This window comes from Carassius gibelio, chromosome A18 (assembly GCF_023724105.1).
Source record: "Carassius gibelio isolate Cgi1373 ecotype wild population from Czech Republic chromosome A18, carGib1.2-hapl.c, whole genome shotgun sequence".
Taxonomy (NCBI): domain Eukaryota; kingdom Metazoa; phylum Chordata; class Actinopteri; order Cypriniformes; family Cyprinidae; genus Carassius; species Carassius gibelio.
Genome location: NC_068388.1, coordinates 14,762,792 through 14,778,470, shown reverse-complemented (window position 1 = coordinate 14,778,470; position 15,679 = coordinate 14,762,792). Strand labels below are relative to the sequence as shown.

The 15,679-nt window shown below is 36.5% G+C and overlaps 2 protein-coding genes across 4 annotated transcripts in view; both read right to left on the bottom strand.

Moving 5' to 3' along the window:
• LOC127934030 (protein jagged-1b-like) overlaps nucleotides 1-1,919 on the bottom strand; it is a 49,483-nt gene extending 47,564 nt beyond the window's left edge. The window contains exon 1 of the mRNA XM_052531208.1: nucleotides 1,366-1,919. Within this exon, the coding sequence (XP_052387168.1) occupies nucleotides 1,366-1,530 (165 nt within the window). The 5' untranslated portion in view covers nucleotides 1,531-1,919. The remainder of the gene's footprint in view (nucleotides 1-1,365) is intronic.
• A 5,442-nt stretch (nucleotides 1,920-7,361) lies between these two features.
• Nucleotides 7,362-13,151, bottom strand: LOC127934029 (U1 small nuclear ribonucleoprotein A). Of its 3 annotated transcripts, none has more exons than XM_052531206.1 (7): nucleotides 12,990-13,151; nucleotides 12,618-12,694; nucleotides 12,352-12,524; nucleotides 12,063-12,233; nucleotides 11,827-11,988; nucleotides 7,985-8,073; nucleotides 7,362-7,862 (listed from the first exon to the last, which is right to left on the bottom strand). In XM_052531206.1, exons 2-7 carry the CDS (start codon nucleotides 12,688-12,690, stop codon nucleotides 7,703-7,705), a joined length of 828 nt encoding a protein of 275 aa, XP_052387166.1. In that variant the 5' UTR covers nucleotides 12,691-12,694; nucleotides 12,990-13,151; the 3' UTR covers nucleotides 7,362-7,702. The 3 variants fall into 3 exon arrangements, with proteins under 3 accessions (XP_052387166.1, XP_052387165.1, XP_052387167.1); XM_052531205.1 differs by having other exon boundaries at nucleotides 12,824-13,131; XM_052531207.1 differs by having other exon boundaries at nucleotides 12,993-13,130.
• Between the last annotated feature and the right edge of the window lie 2,528 nt (nucleotides 13,152-15,679).

The window sequence follows — 15,679 nt, the reverse complement described above, 5'->3', positions numbered from 1 at the left end:
CTGCAAAAACGACAGAACCAAAACACTAGCCTTTTTCACACGCCCTCAGTGTCAGGACAGGTATGTTCATCCAGCAGAAACCCGCCAGAACACACACGCACTTTCTGCACTCAAAGGGTTCCCATCCCCAGGATCTGCCCTCCACAGCTGGTGAGGTGTCATCTCCACAAAACCCCAGCGGAGACCTCAAAGCCTGGAACAATAAGTGGCTGGGGTGTGATGTGTAGCATCGGGAGTAGATTCAGCAATGATTTGCTTGGTTTTAATGCCAAATGGTTTTAAACAGAGCAGCCTTCTTTATCAAACCGTAACAGAGATTCATATTTTAAAAATCAAATGATGATATGTGTTCTCTAAATAAAGGCTAAGCCATTTGAGTGGTACAAATGGATCAGCATAATTAGAGTCACTGAATGTTTTCTGGGAATGCAAACAAAAGCAAAATCAGATGCCTATGAAGAGACCCATTTCTCTTTATAAAATCTCCATGGCTGCTACTTTACTGCCTGATGTAAACATAATGAAATTAAAAATAAGCCTTGCTCTAAACACTGACATTTATACTGGAGCAAAATGATGCTTTCTTGTACAAATAAGCCAGTGCACCAAATATGCTGAGCCTGTTTTTCATTTCTCCAGTTTCAGAGTAAATGGTCTTAAAGCTTTGCGAGAACAAACTGGCGTGTGCGTCAGATATATTGTTATATATGAAGCAAAGATGGCATGAGACTAATATCTGCGTGAAAAACCAGGCAATACGCCCCAAAGGTCGACAAGTGCAGCGCGCAACAAAGAAAGGATGAACAACAGGTGGCTGTCTCTCATCCACAAAGGGGTAAAACGGAATTATGGGGGTTCAACACCCCTCATTCAGGGTTAAACCTGCTAAATAACGACGCAGGAGCAGGAGGGGTGTGTTTTAAGTATGCATTGGCTTTTAATATAATATCAAGAATCGCAATTGTTTACAATTACTCGGAAATTGCTAAATGTGTTCGTTGGAGAACAACCATAGCAACATCAACGCGGTCGTCGTCTATATTGGACGATACATTAACAAAAACAAAATGAATGTCATTGTAACGTTACTTGTCACGCCACTACACGAATGTATCTCAAAAATCCAACAGATTTGTTTAATAAGCTTACGCTTAGTGTTTGTTTGCGCGAGATGAACCCCAACTGACAGCGCCCAGAAAAACGACTGACAGAAATTGTTTAAAAAAGTTCAGCCGCATGAAAGCCGCTTAATGATCCTCACACTGGTGCAAACCACTCGTAAACAGCTCTAAAGTAAGAACAACACTTACCATCGAGAGAAAACAACCTTGGAAAGAAGTCAACAGCGCATGATCGGCGTCTTACCTGCGGGTGCAGAGCGAGCACGAGCGCGAATTTGAAGATCGCGCTCCAGTGAGGTCCGCGCTTTACATCCCTTGTCATCCCCCTTCCAGCACTCTTCCTGACCGTACTCGAGCTTTCCCAGGAGTGCCAACTCTTTCGGTCTCTACCCATTCTCATAGCAGACATTTGCGCTCTTGTTCTGTGCGAACGGAACAGCCTTGCCCCGTTCGGTGACGCTTTATCATAAAGACGGCGTGAAAACGAGCAAAGTCAATGTGGCACACGTCAATGATAAAATCACTGGAGCTTTCCACACTCAGAGTCCAAGGTGCTTCCTCCTCCTCTAGCTCTTCCTCCTTCCACCTGCTACTCTAAAGAAGCTTTGAATGTTCGACCTGCTGACCTGACTTGAGCTTTTATCCCATTTACTTTCTCACTCTCTAAAAGCAGCTCTTTTCTCTCATCTCTTTACTGATGTCCTCCCAAAGCAAAGCGCTGCAAAGGGCGAGTGATGAGAGCGAGACCGCGCATCCCCGTGGGACGCACCAGCAGTGAAGTTGTCGGTAGAGGGTGTGTCCTCCTCCTCCTGGGAATATCCGTCACCTGTCTCTAACTTGAAAATAATATAGATATGTTTCCCATCTACTTAAGTTTGTGACAGACAAATATAACTCTATCATATTCATGGAAGGTCAGGAGTGCTGGTGTTAACCCAAATTTCACTGATAGAAAACCTTTAAAAATCAGCGTATGAATTTATTTTGTTAATCAAGTCACCATCCATTTCAATATTAAAAATGTCAATAATAAATGAAATAAAACTGCAAATAAAACTGGAATCAGATACATGTAGCACAAATAGATGAAACATAACAACTCTAAAAACACATGACAAAGTGAGTGTCAAAGTCCAGCAGAAATACACAATTTTGACTGTTTTACAATTTTCCTCTAGATCTGCAGGTACAAAAAAAGCAGCCTTGTTTGGTAGGGCTAAACAGCTCTAAAGTAAGACTTGATGATGATTATGATGATGATTTCCCTGAAAAACAAAGCTTTTTTTTTTAATTTAATTTCTTTCTTTTTTTCAAGTTACTGCAAGTTAATCTGAAATGTGTAAGTCATATGACGTTGAATTTCTTGGATAAACATTCTATTTTGGAATGGTGTGCTTTTATTAAGCCATGCCATGTTCACTATTAACTGCAAATTCTTCCTCAAATTTCTATGCAATGCTAACAGTGAAAAGTATGCCAATGAGTGTTGAAGATTTCACTGTGATGTAATAAACAGTTTCAAATATTTGACTCTCGAGTGTGAGAAGCTTCAATTTTTCCAAACTGTAATGCAGTGACCTTTAGTAAAATCACATTCTGAAGGTGAAGAAATTGCTTACAATTTAGATTTCTATTTATCTGAAATTTTGATTTTAAAATATGTAGAAATTTGTTAAACCAAATAGATTAAGAGATAATTTGTGATAAAAAAAAAAAAAAAAATATATATATATATATATATATATATATATATATATATATATATATATATATATATATATATATATATATTTGGTTGAAAGTGCATTTTTAGTTTCATTTGACTATAGAAATTAGATTTTAGTCACACTGTTTTTTTTTTCTTTTGTTTTTTATTTCAAAAAAAGTAAACCGATTACTTGTAAAAAGTTGAAGCAATTGTAATTTAACCAGCAAAACTTTTTTGTTGTTGTTATTCAGTGTATGTTTCACATCTCAGCTAGCAGGGATCTTTCTCAGAACTTTACCTATTCTAAGTTCAAAGTTGTTGTCAAATACAAATTTAATTTATACTTTATTTATACTTTATTAATTTAAAGTTGTTTTTTATTTCTGAACTGGTTAAGTGGATGTTTGCCTTTTCTGAAGGTTATAATGGGTTCAGAACATTCAGAGGACATTCAAAAGTAACATTCCTACCAATCATATATTGTTTGGAAATTGAAATTGAAGGATAAAGTTTTTAAAACATAAAAAAAAGGGATTTTTCCAGTTTTCAAATATTTTAATGGGAACATTAGCAAAATGTTCTTAGAACATATTTTGTTTGCTGAAATGTAGATAAAAAGTTTGTGTGGATACATCCAATTAAACAGTTCTGTCATTTCACATGCATTACCGGGAGTCAGAGAATCATTAGGCTATAAATTATGTAAAAAATGCTGATTTCCAAACTGGATAAACCGATGCAGTTCAGCTCCCTGTATTACAACATGGTCTTTATGAATACATATGATGCATAAAGGTTAATTAATCTCAACAGCCTAACACCCCATCTTTTTTAAAACAATTATACAGTTTATAAATGACAGAGAAAGACCCATTATCTGCCTTGCCACAAACAAGATCACTCCGATTCTATGCCAGTCTTTTTTATGAAGTCATAGTACACAGTTATCATTTGCAACAAATAAATTGTGAAAATACGCTATCACATAATGCATTGGTCTGGAAATTCTCAGTAAGGCTTCTTTTCATGTGTACTCCCATGGCAGCTTCACTTAATCTCTGAGCATGATCAAAGTGCTGCGGCACCAAGTAAAAGCCCCCGTCAGAGGTCAGACAATAGACAGACAGAGGCCGTTACATTCAATACTCATGCACATTTACATTACCTCCGGCTTGTTATCACATCATAGGCCAAAAGTGGAAGTGGCATGCTTTCTGACTTAATCATCATGTCATTGGGTGAGGAGGACAAAGCAATAAACCTGCTAGAACTAGAGGTTTGGATGCCAAATACTGTTTTTGGAGCACTGTTGCATTCAAAATGACTATACGGATGAACATTTCACAAAGATGATTATTTACAGTAAGATTTGTTATTGAGGACCACACACATTGAGTGTGCACTGTCTACAGTTCATTCATTCAAAAAAAAAGGAACCAGTTTAATTTCTGGAGTACTTTCAGCCTATAGAAATAACAACTGTGTAGTCTGTTTTGTTTACAGACCCCTGTTTTATAGGGGTTCTGACCACATTTCAGCTGACCAGGCATAGTTTTAAATCAGGTCCGCCTATAAACCGGATAGGCTATAGCCTGCATATCGGCATCACTTCGCAGCTCTACATAAAGGGGACCAGTGAACTTTCCACTGTGTAACGTTATAGGCAATGGAGGCAGTTACTACAACACAAAGCATCCGCTTTATGCTGAAAATATAAAGAGCCGATTTAATTGACACGATCCCGTTTCCTCCCCCCATTCGCGACGGGATGGAGTTGCTGACGCGCACATCCCTGAAAACCGGTTATTTCCCAAAGTAGAGGGACCCGTGGTCAGAACAGTGGGCTCTTAAAGTCCGGCTGAGATTAGCATAGAGTGGCGCTGACCTCGCCTCAACCGAATTTTAACCGCTCGCACTCTTTATTGCTACTCTGATTCTAAAGCCGCGCGGAGAGAGCTGATGTTCAGAGATCATGACGTCGTTTATGTATCCGTTCGAATTTTCAGCTGTTGGCGGGAATTACCTGTACAGCCGTGTCCTGACGTATTTTTTTGTCAGTAAGTTACTTCATTAAATTACCGCATAGACAAACTACCAGCAGTGACAGATACTCTTTTGAGGGCCCCTTAAAGAATAAAAATTACTAATATTGGTCCAGTCTGCTACGTGATGAGTGACATTCACGTAACAAACGTTTCCATTAAAAACAAATATAACAGCTTTTATATTGCGAATTTCCTAAGGCAGAGAACCAATCCGCCCCTGAGAAGAATGAGAACAGCTAGGCTACAAACCTAACAAGCAACCGTTCAACCGTAAACACCACAACAGTAAATGTCTCCATCTGCTGGACTCATTGTGATGGAGCCAGTCCCTCTGAGCAATTAAACCATCCTCATATTTGCTCAAAATTTGGAACGGATATAAAGTAATACAAGATAAACAAAGAATAAACTAAACCTACACAGTTTATAGTCACCAAGTTCTAGGCTCAAACCCATAGCAGCCCATTTTGGAGGTAGATGTGCAGGCGTAGGACAAGGCACAGTGTACCAACCTGTTGCTCGGTCGGATGATCAGTGTGGGGACAGCTGTTTCCCACACACTGCTGGCATAAGAAGTGTCTGTTCTGGGACTCAAAGGGGGCAGTGTTGGTGGACAACTAGGCATGATGCCAATTACACGAGACACACTCACACACAGCACCAGCAGCAGTTAAGGTCAGGTTTTTCTCAAGGCAAAACAGTGGAGTGTGCAGAGGCTTGGGAAAACTGCAGAAGAATGCAAGCTGTACCCAGAAAAACACTGATCTAGTCATTTAGGTCACAACACAAGGCCGACTCTTTTGTACAGCTGACAGTCCAGAGTCACTAAAATTTAATGAAAGGGTAAATTACCTCTTATGCATTACTAACAAAGACTTGCAGGACATAAGAGGCTCATTTACCTTCCACAGAAATCACTTGAGATTAGAGTGAATGTGTGAGCTCAAATGGCAGGATGATCTGTTTATGAGTTTTTGAATGCATTGCCATAAAACATCCTTTAATTCTGAGTTTCCCAAACTGGGGTTCACAAGTTTATGAAAACCTGATAATAAAGTAATACAAATGTAAGTTTAAAATAAATCGCAACATTTGAAATCAAAATAGAACTTATTTTTATTGAAATATTTTGTTTACCTGCATGTCATGTGTGCATTACCGTAACCCAGAGAACTGAAAGATAATCTATTTAATTAGCTAAATCTATAAATATATCTTAAGTAATTATTTTGTCATGGCAGTGTGACTGATGAAAAATGCTTGGGAATCCCTGATATAACTGCTTCCATCTGGACACTATTCATTGTATTACAAAGCAAAATGTTTTTCATTCACTTTTAATTTTGGGGTTATAGAGTTGAGTTTGAGTAACAGGCAAACATGTTGGAAGAACTAAAGATAATTAGTAACCAGACTTAAATCACCTACAAAGAGTGCCACAAACACTTATGTAGACATGATTGAGGCTGCTCATGCTTTTAAGGATTTTTGAGTGTTTGATGTCAAAGGAATGATCGTCCCCACGTCTCCCTGACCAAAAGCCGGTTTAGATGTAGACGGTCACTGAGATGAGAGGAGAAGATCCCCGGAGCTTGCTGGCTTCTACTTCAAAAGGATGAATGACAGACAAGGCCAAGTAACAAGGACTGGTGCTGGAAAATGTGGTCCCACACTAAAGAATGACAGGCTCATGGCTGACATCCTTATGAACTATATGGTGAGGTTTCAAGGGAAATCTTGCTGTTAGGATGAGATGAATAACTTCTAAAAGCTTGTGAACAAGAACAAGTGTCATGAAAAAGTAGACTGAAACCATAAATTGTTGTCAAGAAATACAAACTGATGTGGCCCAGTTCAGTTTCATAAAGACACACACACACACATAAAACATTAGGGATTAGTAATATATATATATATATATATATATATATATATATATATATATATATATATATATATATATATATATATATATATATATTATATTTTTTTTAAATAATGAAGTCTAAAACTTTTTTAAAAACTAACTGTTCATATGATGGCATTAATCCAGTCTTCAGGATCACTTGATCTTTCATAAATCATTCTTATATGCCAATTTGGCACTCAGTTATTAACAATAGCTCTTATTGTCAGTGTTGAATTTTTTTTGCTGCTTAATATTTTTGTGGAAACAGTGATGCATTGTTTTCATGATTCAGCATTCATTGGAAATCTTTTTATAAAACTATAAAATGTCTTCACTGGCAATTCCAATGCATCACATCAATGCACCTTTTCTGTATAAAAGTATTTTTAAAATATAAGTTATTTTAATGTCTTGGCAAACATAAGATACTTTCAAAAATATATAATGAATGTGTTCCATAAAAGCCAATAATTGTGTGGCTCTACTCTAGCTGCATGGGAGCAGCCCACTGCTCAAATCGAACACAAAGAACAAATCTCAAACCCCATGTGAAGGGAAAAAGCAAGCAGAAAGCAACATGTAAAACATTGTGATTTAATCAGAACAAAGCTCCAGGTACAATGTCTGGGAACCAGACTCTGGGTGCAATGCTTCTGAAGACTTAATTGGAATTAGAAAAAAAAAAAACCTGCATACTTACAAACTCACCAAAGCCGCCCATCTCAGAAAAGGGAATAAAAGTGGAGAAGGGGGAGAGGGTAAACCTTTCCATTCACTCCTTACCTGGCATTGTGCAGTACAAATCTAACGGGCACAGCTAGGCAAGTCACATCAAATAAAAACGAACAGTACATTTCACCTCTGGACTTTTTCTTTTGGATGGCGTGTGTGTTATCTATTCACTGCATGTACACAAGTGTTATTTCTTCGCAAATGAGATTTTCATAGCATTGCTCTGTGTGATCTTAAAGCCTTGCAAAGCTTCTCTGGCTGCACCCGCCTGCACCTCATTATCAAACTCCACAAAGGCGATGTCGTGGCGGCCGGGGACGAGACGGACTTCTTTGAATCCAGGAAACCTATGAGAAGAATGTTGCTTCATAACCGGCAAAAGATGATCATATATTTTAAAATGACTTTACCAGCAGCCCACAGAACACGGTTCAATAGCATTTCTGAACAAAGACAAACAAACACTCACTGGTTGAACAGCATAGACAGCATGAGCTCGTTCGTCTCCTCTGGGAGATTGGTGAGAAACAGGATGTGGTTGGGAGGGTTTTCGGACACCTACAGACAAAATGTTGATCAAAGTGATGCACTGAAATTTCTGCAAACTACAATATTCAATCAAATAAATGGTGTGCTTTATTTACTAATATGAAAAAAAAAGCCTGCACTTTCAAATTCAAACAAATGTTTAGATGCTCTACCGTACCAATCAGATCTACTTTCTGTGTGAAAAACATAAAAATAAGTTATTACAGCAGCAAATTACAGTAAGATTAAATGTTTTAACAAATAATTCAAACATCTTATATATATATATATATATATATCCTTATGGACATTGCAAGAGACCTATGCAAACGTTGACACATTCAACAAGTGAAAAGCCCGCGCTCAGCTGTTAATTCATCATAGTTAAGTTACAATGGCAATGCCATGAAGTTTTTTTTTTTTCAAATATTGGTCACGAACTGTCATTAGGCCTGCATTTAAGTGCAAATGAATGGCATGTTAATAAGCAGCTCGTTTTGCGTTTTTAAAACACCGAAAAGTATAGAACATCGATTGACACACAACGTCACATCACACACCTGCAGCACTTCTGTGAACAAAATACATAAATAAAACCATATCCGTAAAAGAAATATATAGGCCTATACACAAAATATTTCACTTAAATAAATCATTAACTGATTAACGAAGCGTAAGGGGGAAAAAAAGCAAGTGTTTCGGTTCACTGTGATGTGCTCCAGTGTTCACAAAGTTTTCTTGATTATGCAAAAGCTTTACAGTTTTGATTCTCCACAGTAGTGGATGCACCTGTATGCAGGTTTCACACAGATTACATAATCGGAGAATATTTGTTTTCTATTTGAATTGGTTCATTTAAACATTTCACTTTGAATAGATACATTTTTTATGTCTGTAATAAGGCAAGAATTTCACAGACCGAAACAGCACAAATCACATCCTGTTTGCTTTATTTTACAAATGTGCAACATTTTGTTGTTATTGAGTGCACACTGATAAGTCAACTGATATTTTTCTGATAATATTTTGCCGGTGCTGAGAGTGGCAGCACCTGAGCGCACAGTGCTCACACTCTTGTTTGTCATCATTGTTAACAGTTCTGTCTAACATGGATAGAAGTCTATCTAATAATCAGATAGAACGGTTAAACAAAGAAATTAATTTATATAAAAATTATTACGACGATTGCTTTTATATTAGGCCTATTAGTGATAGAAAGGCAAACATTATAATACTTTCTTGTTTGCCGTCAGCATTATGCAAATATGCATTTATATAATTTAAACAAATCTCTGAATGACTAATGAACATTTAATTTCTCAAACCTTGCAAACTCAGTCAAATCCAGCTGTGAGATCTTGTATGGAGCCAGAAGAGTCTCAATAAAGATAAATGCACACACTACAGTCACATATGCACACATAGGATTCATACATGCACACACATAATTCATAAATACACACACAGGATACACAAATGCACACAAAATTCACAAATGCACACACAAAATTTAAAAAGCACAGAAGATTCACAAATGCATACAAAATTCAGAAATGCACACAAAATTCAGAAATGCAAACAACATTTACAAATGCACTCAAGATTCACAAATGCACAGGAAAAGATTCAGAAATGTATTTCTGATGCACACACACATATATCTTGATTTACAAACTGCTTGCGGTCTGTGAACTTCACTGCATTTGTGTGTGAATTTTGAGACTCCCCTGACTTGGCTCGACACACAAATGCCTTTTTTTAAACAGGGAATGATCAGCAACCAATCAGATATCTCCCTTGTTTTAGCCAATCACAAGAATGCACCCCACGTGGGGGATTGTTTACTTATAAGCCAATCAGCGAACGACTCACTTTCCTCACGCAGCGAACGACTCACTTTCCTCAGCGAACGACTCACTTTCCTCACACAGCCGGCGACCCACTTTGCGCAGCGAACGACTCACTTTCCTCACGAGTCACGCAGCGAACGTCTCATTTTCCTCACCCAGCGAGCGACTCACTTTCCTCACGAGTCACGCAGCGAACGACTCACTTTCCTCACCCAGCGAGCGACTCACTTTCCTCAGCGAACGATTCACTTTCCTCACGAGTCACGCAGCGAACGACTCACTTTCCTCACCCAGCGAGCGACTCACTTTCCTCAGCGAACGATTCACTTTCCTCAAGCAGCGAAGTTTTTTTTACTTTCATTAAAATATTTCAATAAAATGAAATAATTGCCTATTGCAAATTTATGAATCCATGGTTAACTTTTTTTCTGCAGTCACTGGGCTATATGTATTGAGACATTTTTTAATTTATATTTAGTAAAAAAATAATAAAAAATAAACCTGAATTGTAATCTAAACATCTGTATTTTCATACAATTTAATACAATTGCTGTGTGAACACGTTCATGTGATTGGCTTATAAGTAAACAATCCCCCCACATGGGGTGCATTCTTGTGATTGGCTAAAAGAAGGGAGATATCTGATTGGTTGCTGATCATTCCCTGTTTAAAAAAAAAGCATTTGTGTGTGGAGCCAAGTCAGGGGAGTCTCAAAATTCACACACAAATGCAGTGAAGTTCACAGACCGCAAGCAGTTTGTGAATCAAGATATATGTGTGTGTGCATCAGAAATACATTTCTGAATATTGTCCTGTGTATTTGTGAATCTTGAGTGCATTTGTAAATGTTGTTTGCATTTCTGAATTGTGTGTGTATTTCTGATTTTTGTGTGCATTTCTGAATTTTGTATGCATTTGTGAATCTTCTGTGCTTTTTAAATTTTGTGTGTGCATTTGTGAATTTTGTGCGCATTTGTGCATCTTGTGTGTGTATTTATGAATCATGTGTGTGCATCTATGAATCCTGTGTGTGCATATGTGAATGTAGTGTGTGCATTTATCTTTATTGAGACTCTTCTGGCTCCATAATCTTGTGAAGTGTGCATTTTTATCCAGCATGATTGCATGTTCTCTGTGTGACAATGGGTCGTGTGAACTGAATGCTTTACACTTTAAACTCGTGCTGTGCTTTATGCATTTGCCCACTCTCATATTCAAGTCATTTTCTCTGTGTGCTGTATGTAAAATGAGTGTTACCCTTCCTTTAATTGAAAAATATGATTCCCAATGCACACAAACTTCCCAGACTACTGAGTGCCCTGTTGGTTACAATGTGTACTTTCCTTTTAATTATATTTGTATTAAATATTTATTTGTGAAAAATATGGTCATCTAAAGTATAAGCATGTTTCTTTTACACATTTATTTTTTAATCCATTGTCAAATGATTTCAAATTTCTTAAATATTAATAATAATTATAATAAAAATCATAATTGCTTTATATAGGACCCCCTGCTTTCCAAGAAATCGGCAGTAAAAAAAAAAAAAAAAAACATATCGGTCGACCACTAATGTGCATGTGTCGAGCTCGTCTGTCTGCACTCATCCACAGTTGAGTATACTTTAAAAGCTTTTGTTGGCATTTTTTGCACAATAAAATCTTTACGGTTTAAATTGTGTTCACTGAATGGTTTTGAATTTAATTTGTATTATGATCAGGAACAACTTCATTATAAAGCATGCACTGCACTGGGCGGATTAGGATGTATTTTAGGATGTATTTTGTGGGTTCAGGGGTTGGAGTTATGAAAAACACAATGCCGGCTCAACATCGTGATGTTGGTCAACAATCGGTTGGTTGGTGGCATCGTCAATTGGCCCAATCATAGTACATAAACTAAATCTAGTCTCCATTCCAGTTTTATTGCATACCTGCTGTGGCATCTGCCCAGGCATTTGTCCTGGCATCATCTGACCTGGAGGCATCTGCCCAGGTGCCATACCAGGAGGAGGCATCATGCCAGGCAGAGGCATGTAGGGAGGCTGACCAGGCATTGGCATCATACGAGGGGCTTGGCTCAGGGGTGGCATTCCCTGTAAATGACCAATAAATAAATCAGATCCATTACTGCTTGAAAATAGACCACAATGGAGTCTAACATACTAACAGGCATGGCTGCAGGTACTCCGGCCATGGCAGCTGTGGCAGCAGAAGCCTTTTTCCCAGCACCTGCATCAGGGGCTTTAGGCTTTTTCTGCTCTTTCTTACGGTCTCGCTCCACATATGTGCCCTTCATTTTTGCAATTATATCAGAGTCCTGCTTTGAATACTGAATACGCTGTGAATAGATTTTAAGAGCATTTTAGTTCAGATCACAAATTTATTGGCTTAAAAACATCAATTTAAAAAAGTATTAGTATTAGGACAGTGAATATATAAATCATCACTGATCTTACCATAGGTTTATCATAAAAGGGAAAGCCTTGCATAGAGCGGAGTGCGCTGGAAGCACTGTTGATCTCCTTGAAGATCACGAAGGCCTGCCCCCTCATCTTCAGTGAAGGAGAGACAAGGATGTCCAGAATTTGTCCAAACTGGGAGAATATAGCATACAACGACTTCTTCAGTTCTAATAAAAATAAAAAACAAAAAAAAAAAGAGGAAAAAGTTTGCAGCATGAACACCACAAAAATCGTTTGATTCAAACCAAACAGAAACATACCATCTTTTTTGATCTTTTCATTCAAGTTGTTGATGTAAATAGTGTGATTTAACCGCATCTCCTGGTTCGTCATGACTCTGGAATAAAAACACAGATATTAATCCCAACTTGCATAATAAAAATAACAATAATAAAACTCTTATAGTGCACATGGCAGAAATAATCGGTTAACGTAAACGTCTTGGATAAGAAATACGTGTTTTTACATTAAATTGTGGTTTAAATCCGTGAATGAGTGACCTGGCGCGTTGATTCAAACGGGAGCTAACGTTATTGAGTTCGCCTGTCAATTAACTTAATCACTAATTACAATTTTACTATTCGGAGAAATTTAACTATTGATCAAATAACCAAAAACACACATTTACTCACAACCATTAAGCGAGCTTTTGCTAATCACACGATTAAATAAGAAACCAGAACACAGAAAGATGTTGCAACTTCTGCCTGAAAACCGTCCTATTTAAGAATTCGATCGGACAGCAGCAGCAGTTCTACCGGCGAACCTGCCGATTGGTTGCCTACCGCGCACGCGAGTACCAAAGCTCTTTCTCATTGGCTATTGTAGAGAAGAGCGGGATTGGTGCGTTGGTCGTGTTACGCTGTTTTCTGTCCGACTGTCACGTCGTTGAATGGGAAATATATAAATTCTTATCCCTGTGGCAAAGTTCTATTTTCACAAACAGAGATTTAGTAAAAAATACTTATAGATTTATTATGTGGAGTAGCACATTTAATTAAATCACTAAAATTAATTAATAACAAAAATGTATTTCTTTTTTGAGGAAATATGATGAGATATTTCATGTACAGTGATTAATACGATTAATACTTGGTATGATGCATTTTTGTGCCTTTTTATTATCATTATTATTTATTCATTTAATCCTCTTTTCTTTACTTGTTATGTTCCTGTTTCTTTTTTCCCCTCTCTTCTCTTCCATTAGTTCAGATGACTTTGGATGCATTTATTATACATTTTATGTAATGAATGCAATGTTGTATCTCTTTAATGGCATTTTTGAATTTGCAATATATATATATATATATATAGAGAGAGAGAGAGAGAGAGAGAGAGATAGATATATATCGCACAAAATATTTTATGCCCTTTTGATTTGATTAAAATATATATATATATATATATATATATATATATATATATATATATATATATATATATATATATATATATATCACCATCAATACATTTGAAAATATTATTATCTTTGATGTGCTTTTGTATTTTGCCTCTCACAACCATGGGAGTACATGGCCTTAATTATTTAGTCTTCCCTAAATAGAAAACACTACCCAGACTTTAGCTGCACGTTACTAGTAAAATAACTTTTACTTAACTTTTCTAAGGGTTCATGTAACTTTGCGAATGCTTATATCATTAGGAAGTGCATTCCTTATATCATTGTTTTGGTGGCATTTTATTGGACCTTACATTGTAACGTTCATGTACATATCTGTGTCACCACACCATGTCATGTAAATCACAATACTCTTGCATGCTTTCAATTGATTTTCACTTATTTCTTTCATTGACTCCACAGAGTGAAATCTGTTAAAGCAGCATGACAGTGGAGGATTTTGGAGCACCCCTCCTCCTCCACCACTGGCTCGCTCAGTGTCCAGCAAGAAGAAGCTTTATCAGGCTTCAGCAGAGGGAAGGGGACCATGAAGAGCCAGAATTATTCTAGGACAGAGAGAAAGCAGGTGAGTACAAACCACATTTTTATACCTGGAAGACTTTATTTATTTATTAATTTTGTACAGTCACAATTTCATAATTTTGCAACATTTCTCTATGAAGTTTTAGGAAGGATCTGCAGTGATTGCTGTTCAATAAGTATGTGCCTTCACTTATTTAAGATGGTCCACAGTAAGTTTCTGTGAAAATACTTAACGGTTGATGTTGATATTTTAGAGAGCAGGGTGGCTGATATACACAGTTGTGGTCAAATGTTTGCATACACCATTGCATACACCAAAATCGTAATTGTTTTTCCAAAATAAGAGGGGATAACATGAATTTTGTATGGGAAAATGGGGGGAAAAAATCATTGTGCAGATTGCAAAAGTGTATGCAAATGTTTGACCACAATTATATACTGTATGTGTGTGTATGTATATACATGTATAATATCACACTATTTCATTTAAATATTTAATAATAAAAAAGTAAACATTGTAACCAGTGTGCTCAAAAATATAATGTTGTAAGTCTGTTCACAATGGGAATCATATTCTATATTTCTTTTTAAACTTGTATTAAATTTGTCACCACGGTCACCATGTACTACAACAACAAAATACAAATTACGAAAACGCAACAAAATTGAATATACATTTTAAATGAAAACAGAAAATGTACAAATAAAAGTTAATTCAAAATATTAATTAAAAACTATAATATTATCTCAGTGATACTAAAATGACACTGATAAAGTGAAGTGATGAAAAGGTCTGTAAATGCAAATTTTATTTTAAATTAAAATTTAATTTATGCATTATTTGTCTAATAATTAAATTGCCCATCGTCAATTATTCTTTACATATTTAATTTGAAAATTCTATTTTACCACAGTCTTATCTTGGATCACTGTTTTTATTATTATGATTATTATGATTATTGTTGTTGTTGTTGTTGTATTTGATCATTTTACCTTCTGGCTGCTTTTTGTTTTATTCACTGTTTTCTGAATTAACTATTTTTAATTGAATTGTATTTTATTTCTAGACCTCTCAACTGTCAACTATGTTTGCAAGTGCTAACATAATAAAATAAAACATGCTATTAAGACACATATTCATAATCATGTGCATACTACACTGTTTAATGAATGACATCTCTTCAGACAGATTGTAGTTGTGTTCCTGACACATCTGGCACATATATGACGAGGTTTTTAATCATGAGTCCTGTCTACACAATGACCACAAAGCCACTGGGCAGTCATCTCAGGTGAGACGTAACAATTAACAATCTCAATAAGTAGAAAGTTATGTCTCAAAGTTACATGATGAAACAATACTTCAGTCAAACAATATGT